This window comes from Natrix helvetica, assembly GCF_964273705.1.
Source record: "Natrix helvetica genome assembly, chromosome: 1".
NCBI lineage: Eukaryota > Metazoa > Chordata > Lepidosauria > Squamata > Natricidae > Natrix > Natrix helvetica.
The window spans coordinates 243,961,440-243,977,255 of NC_138548.1; the positions used below are offsets into that span (position 1 = coordinate 243,961,440).

Genomic DNA, 15,816 nt, shown 5'->3' on the forward strand with positions numbered 1-15,816 from the left:
TGGGATTTCCACCCCCCCCCCCAGAAGTCTGGCCCTGGAAATGGGAGGGGCGTTTCCCCCCACCCCCTCAAGGACTTCAACTCCCAGAATTCCCCAGTCAGCGAATGCTGGCTGGGGAATTCTGGGAGTTGAAGTCCGGACATCTTCAAGTGGCCAAGGTTGGGAAACACTGCCCTGAGGAGACCTCTAGCTGCTCCCGTGTTTTTCTCCTCGAGTGAAAGGGACAGAGTGTGGCGCTTTCCCTTTAACCTGGCGTCTTCCAGGTGTGTTTTTAGAGGTCCCCTTACCCACATAGACCCAATACCTGCTGCTTTTTTCTGCGAGTAGGTGCAGAGAAGGAGCCTTTGTCTTGTTTGTATATGGAACGTGCAGTAAGGATGGAGACCTGACAGAACCTGAGTAGGTGATTTGTAGGCAGAAGGCGCTAAGTTCAGAAGAAGATCAGAACAACTTCCTTACAGTACATTATTGATTGATTGATTGATTTGATTTGCCAATAGTTTACAAGATAACAAGTATAAGAATAAACATGAGTATGAATGAAATGGGTAGGAATAAATGGGGACAATAGGACAGGGACGGTAGGCACATTGGTGCCCTTATACACGCCCCCTCTTAGGAATGGGGTGTGGTCGACAGCAGACAGTCTACTCTAAGGTTAAAGATTTGGAGATTTGAAGATGTAACAACAGTCAGGTAGTGCATTCCAGGCATTGACCACTGTTGCTGAAATCGTACATGATGTACAGTTATACGATCCTCCTCCTGGCGCATGTTGCCACTCTTCCATTTTGTCTAGCGTGTGAAGCTTTTGCATATTATGTAATCCCAAACCTCTGTTTGCACTATTGGGTTGGCAGATATAGTATCTACTTAAGACTAAGACTCTTTGCCCTATTCACCTCACTCGGCCTTTTCAAAACCCCATGGCACATTAGCGGATCAAGAAACTGACCTTAGAGATTAATAGGTCTAACATTATCCTCTAGAGTGGGCAAGTGCTTCATATTTCTGTTTGTATAGGGTTTTTTTTTATGCTTCACATGGCTTACTCCATTAGAAGCAAAACAATGAGTGAAGTAGCTACAAATGTCCACTAAAGAATCATGACATCTCAGTGTCTTTGGAAACCACAAAAAAACAAAAAAAAAACAACCCAAAACCATTATCAACATATATTGGTAGATAGCAAATGTTTTTGCTTAACTTTAATCACAGTGCAAAGGTTTTTGCTTAACTTTAATCATAGTGGACAGAGGCTATATTTGGACTGCACATGTAGCCATGGATAATTTCACCCTTGTTTATTAACTCACGTTTGTCTGGGTTCAGTAAAGCCAATGAATCAGAAATTATATCAGCTGGGTTTATACAGCCCATTGACCCACAGCCTAGTCAATCACACTTTAGCAAGTGTATTGTCCTAACTTAGCCTGGACAGGTTTAGCCTAGTATAAAACACTTAATTTTGTTCAAAGCTGAGAAAGCAGTTCATAACCTGACCTGATTTAAAGCAACTGCCTACATTCATTTTGTGACACTAACTGCAGTAACATCTGGATTTTAAAGAGTACAAAAGTGTCTCTTGGGAAACCTCAACAGTCTCTAGAAGCATTTTTCCACATATGTGACTACACCTGAGGCCTTTTTTGCATTTTTGCATCCTACAGACCATCTGTTGGTGCTACCGTTGTGCCATCCTCCCAGCTACACAGCAGCAGCCTCGCCCACGCGTGGTCAATGTCACTCCAGAGTTAGTGGTTGGTATGCCCAAGATCAGTGTGTTTGGAAATTTCAATCATCCTTTATCTTTGGGATTTCATGGATACCATGACAATTATAGGGTTAGTCCAAATCATTCCAGACTTAACAGATAGGGGAGGTCATACATACAAACTGGTATCTATCTTGGAGCAGCTCAGATGTTATCTGATAGTGGAGACATAAATTAATCACAGTTGACCATGGCATTAAAAGATGCCATTACATCCTGCAGAAGACAAATTATGTGAAAGGTCCATCCCAGGAATCATAACAAAGCTTGGGGAGTATCTGGGGAGAGGGGATTATTCTGTTGGGGACCCGGTTGACACTGGAACATGGAGTAATTAATGGCTGCTGTGCACTGATTTCAGAGTGGTGGTGGCCTTGATTGATTAAGGAGGTCCAAGAGATAAAATGCCAGAGGAGACACCTGGAGTGAGATTTGGTAAAAGACAAGGAGGGAACCTGATTGGACACAATTGTGGCAGTAAAAGTGGTGAAATGACATTACTTCTCTGTTGTTATTGCATTTGCAGAATTCTGTCCCACAGCAGTTTTAAAGTGATAAGATCCCAATTGGGGAAGGATGGGCAGCTAAGAAAGATTAATTAGTTGCTATAGCCTTTTATCTGGGTGTTTTACAGATAAAACTATATATATTTGGAGTTGGAAGCTAGCAGGATAGTTCAGAAGTGTGATATCTCATGATGCTGGGGCGGGGCGGGTTGTGAATCCCAATGCATAGAACCTGTTGTGAGATGAATTCTGCCACCTGGTTGTTGGTTCCCTGTCCCATCTGACTGGTTTAAGGGTCAGGGAAGGAAAAGGGCCTATGCTGCAATGAACAGCTCTTGGTAGGAAGGGGAGGTGTTGCAGCCCTTGAATGTGATCCTGGACCCCTAGCCATATCAGAGCATTATTACCTGGTTTCTAACTTCCCCTTTTAGAGGAAGTTTTTGAGATGAGCTGCAAAATGCTATGAAAGAAACATTAGAACCATTCCATAGTTCAAACCCAGGCATGGCAAGAGAAATGCATTGGTTGTGTTCATGGATGATTTATACCAGGACGTGAATAAGGAAAATAAGCAGTGGTGAAATTCATTTTTTTTTACTACTGGTTCTGTGGGTATGGCTTGGTGGGCATGGCAGGGGAAGGATGCTGCAAAATCCCCATTCCTTCCCGATTTGCTGGGACTCGGGAGGCAGGGAATAGATGGGGTCGGGGCCAGTCAGAGGTGGTATTTACCAGTTCTCTGAACTACTCAAAATTTCCACTACCGGTTCTCCAGAACCTGTCAGAACCTGCTGAATTTCACCCCTGAAAATAACCTTAACTTTTCTGCTAGAATTCTTGTCAAGCCTTCAGTACCAAGGCCTTGATATCCTTCTGGGTTGCCTGTGAAGGAGGAGAGAAGGAAGCATCATTATTTGCTGATGCCACTCTTTCTGAAGAGATGGCCCCAATTGGTATGCATAGAGAGGAACATGTGGGCCCTTGGGCTGTCCAGCATAGCACTCCAAGTCTTGACTTGCTCCTCTATTTTAATACATATCTATATGAAGCTCCTGGGGAAAGATCATCTGACAGAATGGGGTACAGTGTCATCAATATGTTGATATTTTCAATTGTCTCTTTTCCCAAAGGGGAGATGCAGTAGAAATCTTGAACCCATCTCTTCAACCTAAAGTTCTGAATGGAAAGAAACAGATTGGTACTTAACCCCAGCTGTTGTTTCAGAAGGTGACTTATTTCTAACTTTTGCTTTAGATCGGTGGGTCTCAACCTTCCTAATGCCGTGACCCTTTAATACAGTTCCTCATGTTGAGGTGACCCCCAACCATAAGATTGTTTTATGTTTTCTGTATTTTTTTCAAAAATATGTGTTTTCCAGTGGTCTTATGCGACCCCTGTGAAAGGGTCGTTCGACCCCCAAAGGGGTCCCGACCCACAGGTTGAGAACCACTGCTTTAGATGGAGTTATACTCCCCCAAAACACATAGGTTTCAATATGAAGCTTGCACTCTGGTTTCACACACCCTGATGGAATATGTAGAAGCCATGACCAGGAGGTCTTTTGCCCAACTTCAACTATTGCACAAGCTGTGGCTTTTCTTGAAATGGTCATAGACAACAGCTATTACTGTCCTTATTTTTCTCCAAGCATGCTCACATGCTTAATTTAAGCTAGGTCTGTTGTACAGATAATTTCTTGCAAATCAGCATACTATTAGCATATATCCCACAACTAGAAGAAAAATATAGCATAATGAACACACACTTTGAAAACATGCATCTAGTATAATAGATAAATGAATGGGTCTGTTTTAAGTAAACCCACATTTTTCAAAACAGAATGTTATATAACACTGCAACAGATGTAGAGCTTAATGGCTGTTATGTTAATCTTTTCCTGGAGAGGCACATTTCGTAAGCAGCTATACTAAATTTGCCTTAAACTGGCTCGGGTGGGAGAGCCAGTGGAAGAGATTGATGTAAGAGTTTAATTATCATCAGTATTAAAGCCTTATTTTCCATCATGATTATTGAAACTCAGATATGCAGTATGTTTGAAACAAAACCAACGCTGAATTTTATGAATCTTTTTTACATACTGAAAATTCCATGATTTTTTATTTAAATTTTGTTGCAGTGGTGTTGTATACACACAGTAATATTTGTGACACTTTTTAGTTCTTTATATCTCACCTCCATTGTTTTTACAAACTTTAAAGTGAAACAAAGTAGCTTCTATAGTCATCCTTCATAAAATCCATATATTTAATGGCAAATCATTTGAATAATATATTGTATAATATGCATCCATGAATATATTAATAATACTCATAGACTCATAAATGATCACAACAGTGGTGAAATTCAATTTTTTTAAACTACCGGTTCTGTGGGCGTGGTGTGGTTTGGTGGGCGTGGTTTGGTGGGCGTGATTTGGTGGGCGCGGCAGGGGAAGGATACTGCAAAATCTCCATTCCTACCCCACTCTGGGGCCAGCCAGAGGTGGCATTTGCCGGTACTCAAAATTTCTGCTACCAGTTCTTCAAACTACTCAAAATTTCCACTACTGGCTCTCCAGAACCTGTCAGAACCTGCTGGATTTCAGCCCTGGATCACAACCATTGTAGTCTATTTTTCAGTGAACCCTAGGTTGACTTCAGTCTTTGTACTTTTTTCAGAATCACTGCCATAAATATATTTCTAAACAAAACACAGTATTAGGTTTCTGCTCAGTGTGATCTATGAAGATTATATGTAGGCTAGCAAATTCCATTCTCTGGCCTATTCTTAGGCTAGTTTTTCAGCATCAGAACTTAGGAAATCAGAGAGAAGCAATTGCTCTTAAATGATCCATATTGAAAAGGGGAAAAGGAATTCCCTTCACCATATCTGTACAGGTACTCCTCAATGTACGACCACAATTGAGCCCAACATTTATGTTGTTAAGCGAGAAATTTATTTTGCCCCATTTTATGTCTTTTTCTCGCCCTATTTGTTAAGTGAATCACTGCAGTTGTTTAATTAGTAACACGGTTGTTAAGTGGATCTGGTTTCCCCATTGACTTCGCTTGTCAGGTCACAAAAGCGGGTCACATGACCCTGGGACACTGCAAGTGTCATAAGTATGAACCAGTTGTCAAGTGTCCAAATGTAAATCACATGACCGTGGGTATGCTGCAACAGTCATAAGTTTGAAAAATGGTCATAAGTCATTTTTTTCAGTGCCAATATAAATTCAAATGGCCACTAAGCGAACTGTTGTAAGTCGAGGACTACTTGTAATTCTTTTGTACCATAATTTTGATTAAAAATTCCAATAAGAGATCATTAGTAATTACTAAAGGATAATTTCTTCCAGCTTGGCAGCTTTCTAATGTGTCACATTTAAAAGCCAGGCTAGTTGGGGAATATCAAAATTGACACGCTTCTAGAAAATATGGGGATACAGAAGGTTGCTATGGCACATATCCAAAAGTGAAAATTGAATCAAGGAACTCTCTAATGATTAAGTAGCAATTTTTGTTTCAATTATGCTATAGAAAATTCTTTGCATGATCAAAGATGTTAATTTTGCCCTTAAGAGAATTCTGAAGTTTCAAAGAAGAATTCGCCATTGGCAAAAACTCAAGGCTAAACCTGTTTTGTAATTACTGTTGATTACTTTGGGGTCCACGTCCTACCGACATGAGAAAGCTAACATTTTTGGTGATCTCTGTGGCTCCTGGGCTATAGAATACATTACCTGGGCAAAACTGTTTCCTAATATTTAGGATATTGGTAAAAACACATATCTTCCATTAAGCTTTTAACTGTTAATTTATTTAATAACTTACTTGGGATTTAATTATATTGGTATTGCTTGTTTGCCTTTTGTATTCTCAATATTTGTATTTGGCTGGTAAATCATGTTGAGTATTTTACTACTGATTGTGTGGGCGTGGCTTGGTGGGTGTGGTGTGGCTTGGCGGGCGTGGCAGGAGAAGGATACTGCAAAATCTCCATTCCCACCCCATTCTAGAGGAAGGATACTGCAAAATCCCCATTCCCTCCCCATCCCACTAACCTGCTTTCCAGCGCCTTTCTCCTGTGCAGGGCAACAAAAGAAGACCCAGCTGATCAGCGAATAGATGGAGGCGGGGCAAGCCAGAGGTATTTGCCGGTTCTCCAAACAACTCAAAATTTCCGTTACCGTTTCTCCAGAACCGGCTGACTACCACCTCTGATTAAATGGATATAAATACAAGGCATAAGGCCAATAATAAAACAGACAGAATATTGTGGAGTAGACTTACCTGCCTAGGAAACCCTTTGTAATAATAAAAGGTTTAATTCAGAAAAAAATGTATCTTTGAGCCACCCAGAGTTGGGTGGAGTTTAAGGTAGTTTGGAATGGGCAGCCATACAAATCAGATAGACAGAAGACAGACAGACAGATCTTTCAGGTGTCATCGGACCATTGCATTTGCTTCATTCACAACATTATTCTATGTGATTAATATCTACAAATGGGTCAGTCCAACTAAGGTCTATGAGACTTACTCTAAATAAATTATATGGAATATTGAAAATTATTGATTGTAATTCAATAACTATCTCAAATATAAGGGAATTTAAGATATGTATGCTGAATTCTATTCCACTATGTCACCTGTTCCATTCATGTATTTTGCCCATGCCATAATCATTCAAGAAAACTAGATAGATGTAGTTTTCTCTAAACTAATTATCTCAATTTTTAAGTTTTTTGGGGCTATAACTGCAGTAATGAAAGCATTTGATTTAAAGAAATATAGAAGATATATACTCTTGCAGGACCAGTAGAGGGAGCTCATTAAAAGGCGTACTCCTAAAATTGTGTCCTAAATGCCAATGTTATTTGTATGCAGACAGCAAAGTTAAGTCACATAATAGTCATAGCTACTGGAATTTCTGTTTGATAAATTAAATGTAAGGATTAGAAAATAAAATAAATTAGAAAATAGATTTTAACAACTGTGTGAAATCAATATCCAACTTGAGTTTAGCAATACTCTAATTTGTTGCTTTCACCCTTTGTAACTATTTCAACAGGAAATTGCTGGCTGAGATAGTTTGGAAACAGAACTAGGCAAATGCCAAATTGCAATATTCATTACTGCTACTGTATGTCTATCGGAAGCTAACGGTGTTGGACCTCATTCAGAATATCAGACCTAAGTTTTGATGTGCCCGGCCTTTCCTCTTCCTGTTATTGCTAACCTACTGTTCTGAATAAGAAAATGACAGATTTTTAACTTTTCAACTTTGAGGATCTCTTCTCAGATTATCAGGTCTTATTCTTTTTCTTCAAAAATTACAGTATAGCATTAAATGTTCAAGTAAATTCGTACTTGCTCATTTTTCTTTAAAAATGTGTTTAGACGCTATAATTTTAATTCAGATTTTGTTTTTTTTTAAATCTAAGATTTTACATATTCAAGTTTGTACAATTTTTCTTATTAACCATCTTTTCTGTTAATTTTTGTCTTAGCACCAAGTACCTTTCCTAAAGAAACAGATACAAAATCATGTTGTTCCCATCTACCTTTATCTCCAGTTCTCATTATCTTCTCACCATCCAAATTTAGACTGCAAATTCCTTAGGGGCAAAAACTTACAACATGCTCTGTAATATAGACTGTCTACTGTTGATCTCACCCCATTCCTAAGAGGCCTGTAAGAGACCGTGCATAAGTGCACCAACGTGCCTACCATCCCTGTCCATCTGTCCCCATTTGTTTGTATCCATTTCATGTATTCATCATCTTTTTTTTGTAAAAAGTTTTTATTTTTTAACATACATATAATCCAAAGTATACCATTACATCTTAACAAACATTTTTTAATATTCAATATTATATCAATTCCTCTTACTATCAAGCCACATCAACTTTTATGTGCTCTTCTGCTTTCCATACACCATATTATAGTCTGTTTCATCTTCAACCTTTCTCCTCTCCCTCTCTCCTCCTCCCTACCTCCTTTTTCCCTCTGCCATCTCTCTCTCTACTTCCCCTTGCTCTCTCCTCTCCTCTCTTCTTTCCACACCTTCCCTCTCGCCATCTCTTTTCCTCTCTTCTGCTTCCCTCTCTCCTTTCTCCTCTCTCTCTCTCTCTTTCCCTCCCTTCCACCCTCTAATTTGCATGGTGTATTTCAGCGTCTGGGCAAGCTCCATTTAATATTAGTGGCATTAATAATTATATTCCAGAAAATATATTCCATATTGCTAATTTTAAATTTATTCATAATCTTGTACGTATGTATATCTATTATCTTATACACACCACAAAACAAATAAAAATGTGTGCATATTTACAGTGATATGTAAGGAAAAATATGGGATAATCACATTTGCAATATATTAATGAGGAATATTAATCAAGAATGAAAAGTTACTAATATTTTTTCAATATCAATTTTAGTTCTACAGGTTTCCCTTTTCATTGCAAAATTAAGGTAAGGTTAAAATGTTTTTGCTTCTTTACTCACGCCCTAATAGGCTTCATCTATTAACTTTTATTACACAGTTCATTCTCCACTATAATTTGTCTCTGTAACTGCCACTTTTTCTACAAATCAAATAATTATTTTTGCCAGCAGCCATCATTAACTCTCCCACTCTCCTCACTCTGAACTCTTGCAGCCAGACTCTTATCTTTACATTGGATACCGATGATGATGACCCAACCCACATTACAACACGTGGTACAAATTAAGCCTATGTAAGGTCTGCCAGTTCCGTGTCATGTGAACTCACCAAACTTGCTGGAGTAAATGACATTTAATCTGTGGGACAACATCCCATGGAAGCAGTTTTATTGACCAAACCTATGTATGTTTATTTGAAAATCAATCCACTGGCACTGCAGCTTGGATGTTTTTTGTATATTATTATAAACTTTTTTGTTGTTAGTTGCAAAGTCGTGTCCGACCCATCGCGACCCCATGGACAACGCTGTCCATGGGGTTTTCATGGCAAAGATACTGGAGTGGGTTGCCATTTCCTTCTCCAGTGGATCACATTTTGTCAAAGCTCTCTGCTAGGACCTGTCTGTCTCGGATGGCCCTGCATAGCATAGCAGGTAGCTTCATTGAGCTACACAAGTCCCTTCACCACGACAAGGTAGTAATCCATGAAGGGGATTATAAACTAAAACAAGGTAACTATTCTATTATCGAATAAAGCCAATGTGGCCACGCTCACCTAACAAAGGCACATCAGAGCAGTGGTGAAATTCAAATTTTTTACTACTGGTTCTGTGGGTGTGGCTTGGTGGACGTGGCAGGGGAAGGATATTGGAAAATCTCTATTCCCACCCCACTCAGGCCAGCCAGAAGTAATATATGCTGGTTCTCCAAACTACTCAAAATTTCCGCTACCGGTTCTCCAGAACCTGTCAGAACCTGCTGAATTTCACTCCTGCCATCAGAGGCTTACAAAATCAGTATACCTGGATTCACCCTATACACGCCAAGCCACAACTGTTGTGTGCTTGCGTGAAGTGCACACCTCTGCCAAGCAACCGCGCAGCAGGCTTCCCAACCTACGCCTGAATAATTGCGTGCACTGCCTTCGAGCTCCCAAGGAGGAAAGGCGATTCAGATCTTATTCATAGGGAGAAAGGTGGGATAAACGGGGGTGGTGCAATCTGAATAATTGCCCATCAATTTTCTCCCTGAATCACCCACACAAACCGCGGCGCCGCCTGCTCAACCCCTCCCCTCCTCGCCCCTCCCCACCCACACAACCAAGTGCCCCGCCCCGCCCTAGTTTCTTTTCCATGGCACGTCAGCAGCTCTAAGCTCCACCCCCACCACTCCCGAGGTCTGGAGAATTGGGCTCCGCCCACTTTTGACGCCACTGCCCCGCGTCCCCTCCCTCCGCTTCGGCGCCGTGGGTGAGGTCAGCGCCGCGCGCCTTTCACCCAGGCTTCCTTCCCGTCCAGATTCCGTTGCGGAGGGAGGCGCTGCCTCTCCTGCGGCTTCTTCCCCTCCTTCTTCGCCCTCCGGCCTTGGGCGCCCGGCCGGCATCCTTGCGCGCCGCCTGCTCCCGAGGCCATGGAACTGGCGGACGGCGTGGTGTACCAGGAGGACCCTGGTGGTCCCGGCCCGGCCATGATGTCAGAGCGGGTGTCTGGTCTAGCGGGCTCCATCTACCGCGAGTTCGAGCGCCTCATCGGGCGCTACGACGAGGAGGTGGTGGCCGAGCTGATGCCGCTGGTGGTGGCCGTGCTGGAGAACCTGGACTCGGTCTGTGCGCACAGCCAGGAGACCAGCGTGGAGCTGGAGCTGCTGCGGGACGACAACGAGCAGCTCCTCACCCAGTACGAGAGGGAGAAGGCGCTGCGTAAACAGGCCGAGGAGGTGCGTAGGAGGAGGAGGGGGGGACACGACGACTTGGGGCGCGGTAGTGAAGAAGGGGGATGATGTTGGCAACCCCGGAGGATCTCTAGAGAGACTTTTCTGCTTACACGGACACGTGAACGGCGGCTAAAAGTTTGGTGGGGAGAGGATGAAGAAGCCGAATAGAATAGAATAGAATTCTTTATTGGCCAAGTGTGATTGGACACACAAGGAATTTGTCTTTGGTGTATAAGCTCTCAGGGCACATAAAAAGATATATTCGTCAAGAATCATAAGGTACAGCACTTAATGATAGTCATAGGGTACAAATAAGCAATCAGAAAACAATATCAATATCAATGGTAAGGATACATGCAACAAAGTTACAATCCTGCAGTTATAAGTGGGAGGTGGATAGTGTACAGTAGTAGATTGGGCTTGCTGGTGCTTGGTTGCCTGGGACATACTTCCACAACCAAAGTGGAAGTTGGCTATAATTGTCATTGCATCGAAAGCTGGGGGTGGAGGGTTGGGGGAAGTGTTTTTAGAATAGAAAAATCCATGAGCCATCGGGATGGGTGTGAAATCTTGTAGCGAAGGCTTGTGGTAGAGCTGCTGGTCCCACAGTTGGGGTAAGGGATACTGTTGATTTGAAGGAGATGCTTTGCTTGCTTTGCTTGTGATCCTTCCAGAGGAATCTGATTGGCCGGCTGTTAACACAGGATCCTTGCCAGCTGTATCTTGTGATGCAATGGGTAGAAGAGGGTGAACTTCTGAAAGGCTGAGTTTGTTGCTTTCAACATTTTCACGCCCTGGGGCAGTAATTTTAGTTGTGGTAGTTGTCATATGCTCGTTATGCAATGTTAGGCCTCAATAAATCCATTCTTGTAAAGAATTTATGATGTTTGGAAAGTTGTGTTCTTAAGTACTGGAAAATGAAAACTTTGAAGCAACAGATAATATAGGAAAGCATTTTTTCCCCATGAAGCTCCAAGATGCTAAAAATCAGGAGTGAGATTAAATTAGTTTTTTACAACACATTTGATACTAAAAATTATAGATACAATGCATTATGTGAGAAAGTTTGCTAGTAATATGCTTTTCCTGTCATGCTGAATTTTTAAAAGGTAGGTGCCATGATTTTAAATACAGTTAATTTAGAAAAAAAATCTAATTTTATCTTGCTGTCTTTATACCAGTATATATCTGCTTATATATAAATGAAACTTTGAATTTTAAATAGATGAAAGAGAAAAAAACAAGTAACCCATCCTTATGCAATTCTTCCACCTGTAACATTGAAAGTTGCTTTTCATTAAACAATAGCACAATTGAGCATTTTAGGTAAGTTCTTTGATAAACCTGTGCTATTGATGCATGGCATTCTAAATTTACCTGCTGCATTCAGAATGTATTATTCATTTATTTAAAACAACCTTTATTATTTTGTATTAATAACTGAAGGGCAAACACAAACATATATTATTATTCTTCCTCCTCCTCCTCCTCCTCCTCCTCCTCCTCCTCCTCCTCCTCCTCCTCCTCCTCCTCCTCCTCTTCTTCTTCTTCTTCTTCTTCTTCTTCTTCTTCTTCTTCTTCTTTTCCTCCTGCTGCTGCTGCTGCTGCTTTCTCCACAACAGCAACCTTGTGAGATGGATTGGTCTGAGAGTGTGACTGACCTAAGGTGATCCAGCTGGCTTTCATGCCTAAGGCAGGACTAGAACTCTCAGTCTGATTCATCAAAACTGTGATACTCATGAGTTGACAACTTTTATAGTGTTTCAGTAACATATTTTGAAGAGCAATTAAACTATAAGTATTGTGGTGGTGGTATTTCTTCCATACTTTAGGGGGAAATTTTCTTTTGAACTGTGGGCAGGATAGGACAGTCCCAAATGAATTCTGGGCCTTCATTTGTTAAAAGGCTTGATATTGCTGCTTAAGAAGATGCAAATAATATTGAGAATCAATGATAAATTAGAACAGACACTGTCATCAGAAACAAACGTGTCAAATAATATTTAGCTCAAGATCTGTAGATGAGCCATGCCACTTATTTTAGTCATGAATGCAGAAATTATTGCGATTTTGGCTGTGAGTTACCAAATTATAAGGAGTCACAACATTACTTATATAACTGCATTGATGAATGGAAAAAATAGTTTCAAAATGAAGGGTTAAATTTATTTTCATATATGCATTTGACAGGAATGTGAGTGGAAATGAACATTTTATTGAATAATAATTATTTGCTACTTATCCATGGAACTTAACTGAACATTTGCTTTGCTTAAACTCCAGTTAAGTAGGAGTTGAGTAATAGGACTAGGAAAACAACCTGTTAGACACTTTAGGGTTATTGATGTGTAGAATCGTTGTAGCAAGTTAGATGGATTAATGTTCTGACTTGACATTAAATAGTTTCACATGTTATTTTATTTATTTGAACAATTCTGAATTCAATCACTACTGTGGCATATTTATTGTTTGCTGTAAGACAATTACAACAGTAATTGCTGTAATTACTATGACAGTCCATAGCTACTGGTATCCTTCTACTAGCTATGCAGAGACGGTTGACAAGCTGAATTCCTCACTTCTCTTACCTTCCTCTCACCTTCTGAAATCTCTCCAGAAAACTGTAGCACTTTCTGAATCTGTTTGGGGGTATTATGTGGAGTGGAGGAAGTATCTAAGAAGGTGACAAGATATTGGATAAAGTCTAGCAGGATTTTTATGCTTGCCTCAGTTAAGCATTTTAATTTTAATTTCTCATGTGATTTATGGCAGTAATGATATTACTTTATGATAGCATCTGAAGTAAAAGAGATGTCATAGGTCTTGTTGTGCAGTTATGTCTCAGTCAAGGATATCTTTATCTTTATCACTGTTTCTTTAGTGCCTGAAGGCAGTATATCTCACATGGTATTTGTAAGGATTCTTTTGGCTAAAGAAGCGGGTAAAACTATTTTAAGTAGTGCACTTGGCTATTTTCTATCATTAGTGTTATCTTGCATCTTTTCCGACACACATAATTTGTATTAAACATTTTGAGAAATGAAATTAGCCTATGATTTACATGTGATTTGTGTGTAACAGTTTTTTAAACAAGCATTCTGATATTGATAGGGCTAAAGATAGTTTTCTCTGAGATGTTTTGAAATGGCCAGAAAGCAGTGTATGCTTTAATCATCAGCACCAAACTCTGTACGTCTCTTGACTAGAATAAACATTTATCCAAAATGTATACATTTTGTATACAACAATTTGTAATTGTTGTTTTCCGTCTCAAGAATACCTTGGACAAGAGAGTATATATCTTTAGTGCAATATTATATTGCTAGTGTAATATTACTTCTGTAATTTGGTGTTATGAAATGTTTTCTTAACATATCTGGTGATGCCACTTGTAGAGTGTTGTTTTTTGCCCTTATTATATGCTTGATATATCAATGTTTGCTTTTATTTTAAAATTAAGTTGGTTGGGAGATTTCTTTCTTTAGGATCCGAATATTCAGTGCCATATTCATACACAAGAGTACTAAATAGACCTAAAACTTAGGTATTACATGATTTTAACTACTTTGAATACTTTAAATTGTTTGAATTGCTACTTTATTAAGAATAAAAAGTTTATGTTCTATTTTGAAATTTTATTTGGATTATCAGGGAGGCTCAGGATAAATGGATTAGAAACTCACTGTTAAACACTGAATAATCCCTTAAAAACTTCGAGACTCAAAGGACTACTTAAATAGCTTAGTCTGTGGACTTTATCTAAGAGCTGTGTCTCTCTGTCAATAGAGCAGACTGTTAAATTGGGTTCTCCATCCTCAGTATACATTTTCAAAATCTTGGATTGTTGTGGATTCTTTGGAATAGATATAGGGAGAATGATATTGTTAATGTTTATAACAAAACCTGTATTGTAAAAATGGAATCTCCTGCAAGTTTAACTTTATTCCTGATGACTGCATGGAAACATCCCAGTAGTTTTCTTAGCAACAGTACAGAAATGGTTTGCTATTGCTTTCCTTCTGGATTTCTTTTTAAAAATTCTGATATAGCCTATAGCCCTTCCACCACAGTATTGACCAAAATAACGCAGTCCAAGTGCAGCCAGCACAGGCTAGACATATCCCATATTCTTACATAGACAGGATAAAAATTATCCCTGGAAGAATCAGGATTGTATCCTCTAATATAGAGTTGGATAGAAAAATGTGTACAGTACTTTTTTTGTTTGTGCTGCTAAAATGGTTTGGAAAAGAGGTTAAACAGCTTCTACAGGGTATTTAAAGATATAATATATTTAAATATACTCATAAATACTTTTTCTTTTGACACAGAAATTTATTGAATTTGAAGATTCTCAAGAACAAGAAAAAAAAGAGATACAGATACGAGTAGAAGCTTTAGAGTCACAAACTCGGCAACTTGAATTGAAAGCAAAAAATTATGCTGATCAAAGTAAGTAAGAAAAAAATGTACATTTTAATTAAGTCCTTTTAAATTACTCACACAATTAATTTATATTTTGGAATGAAAATCATGAAGGAGCTTTGTACCAAAATGATTCCCTAGTTATATTGTTTTGTTTATTTATAAATTTGTGTAGCCAATCATCTCAATGCATATACACATGTACACAAGCAAATACACAAATGCATGTGTACTTTATTTTGTATTAACTAGTATAATTCATGTAGATACTAACCTAGTTAAATTTTTTGTGATAGCTGAGTGGAGAGTTTTGTGAAAGATGTTCAACTACTGTTGTTTGGAGTAATTTGTCCATCTAAAATAATCATATAACAGTCATTCTAGATCTGCAACAGGTTGAAATATTAAGGATTAAGAGGCAAAGATTTTTCTGGGGGAAAAGTTCCATAATACTTGCTGAGACTTATTTATAGGTAAACATGTTTAAGATTGTTCATAAATCCCCATTTACTCTTACGAATCACATTTGGAATATACTTGTTGTCTCACTCGGGATATACTTGTACTCACGCTAACTAGATTTGTGTTAGTTTAGATCAGCTAAGTTGAACTGGATTCCTATTATCTGTAACTTTATATTTTCAAGTTAAAATGATTCAAAATATTTTAAAAATGTTTCAGGAAATTTAGTGCTAAATTTTTCTATTATTATTCTATAATAACTCTTAAATG

General features: G+C 39.1%; 1 protein-coding gene and 1 long non-coding RNA gene across 5 annotated transcripts in view; both read left to right on the top strand.

Annotated features, from left to right (window-relative positions):
- Positions 1-140: 140 nt before the first annotated feature.
- LOC309385133 lies at positions 141-7,575 on the top strand. The gene is made up of 3 exons (XR_014174161.1): positions 141-263; positions 3,411-3,507; positions 7,351-7,575. It is a non-coding gene; the product is annotated as an uncharacterized lncRNA (long non-coding RNA).
- A 2,638-nt stretch (positions 7,576-10,213) lies between these two features.
- SPAG9 (sperm associated antigen 9) overlaps positions 10,214-15,816 on the top strand; it is a 97,140-nt gene continuing 91,537 nt past the window's right edge. For all 4 annotated transcript variants that reach the window (XM_081955485.1, XM_081955487.1, XM_081955486.1 and 1 more), the window contains exons 1-2: positions 10,214-10,662; positions 14,991-15,111. In XM_081955485.1, coding sequence (XP_081811611.1) covers positions 10,357-10,662; positions 14,991-15,111 — 427 coding nt within the window. In that variant the 5' untranslated portion in view covers positions 10,214-10,356. The remainder of the gene's footprint in view (positions 10,663-14,990; positions 15,112-15,816) is intronic.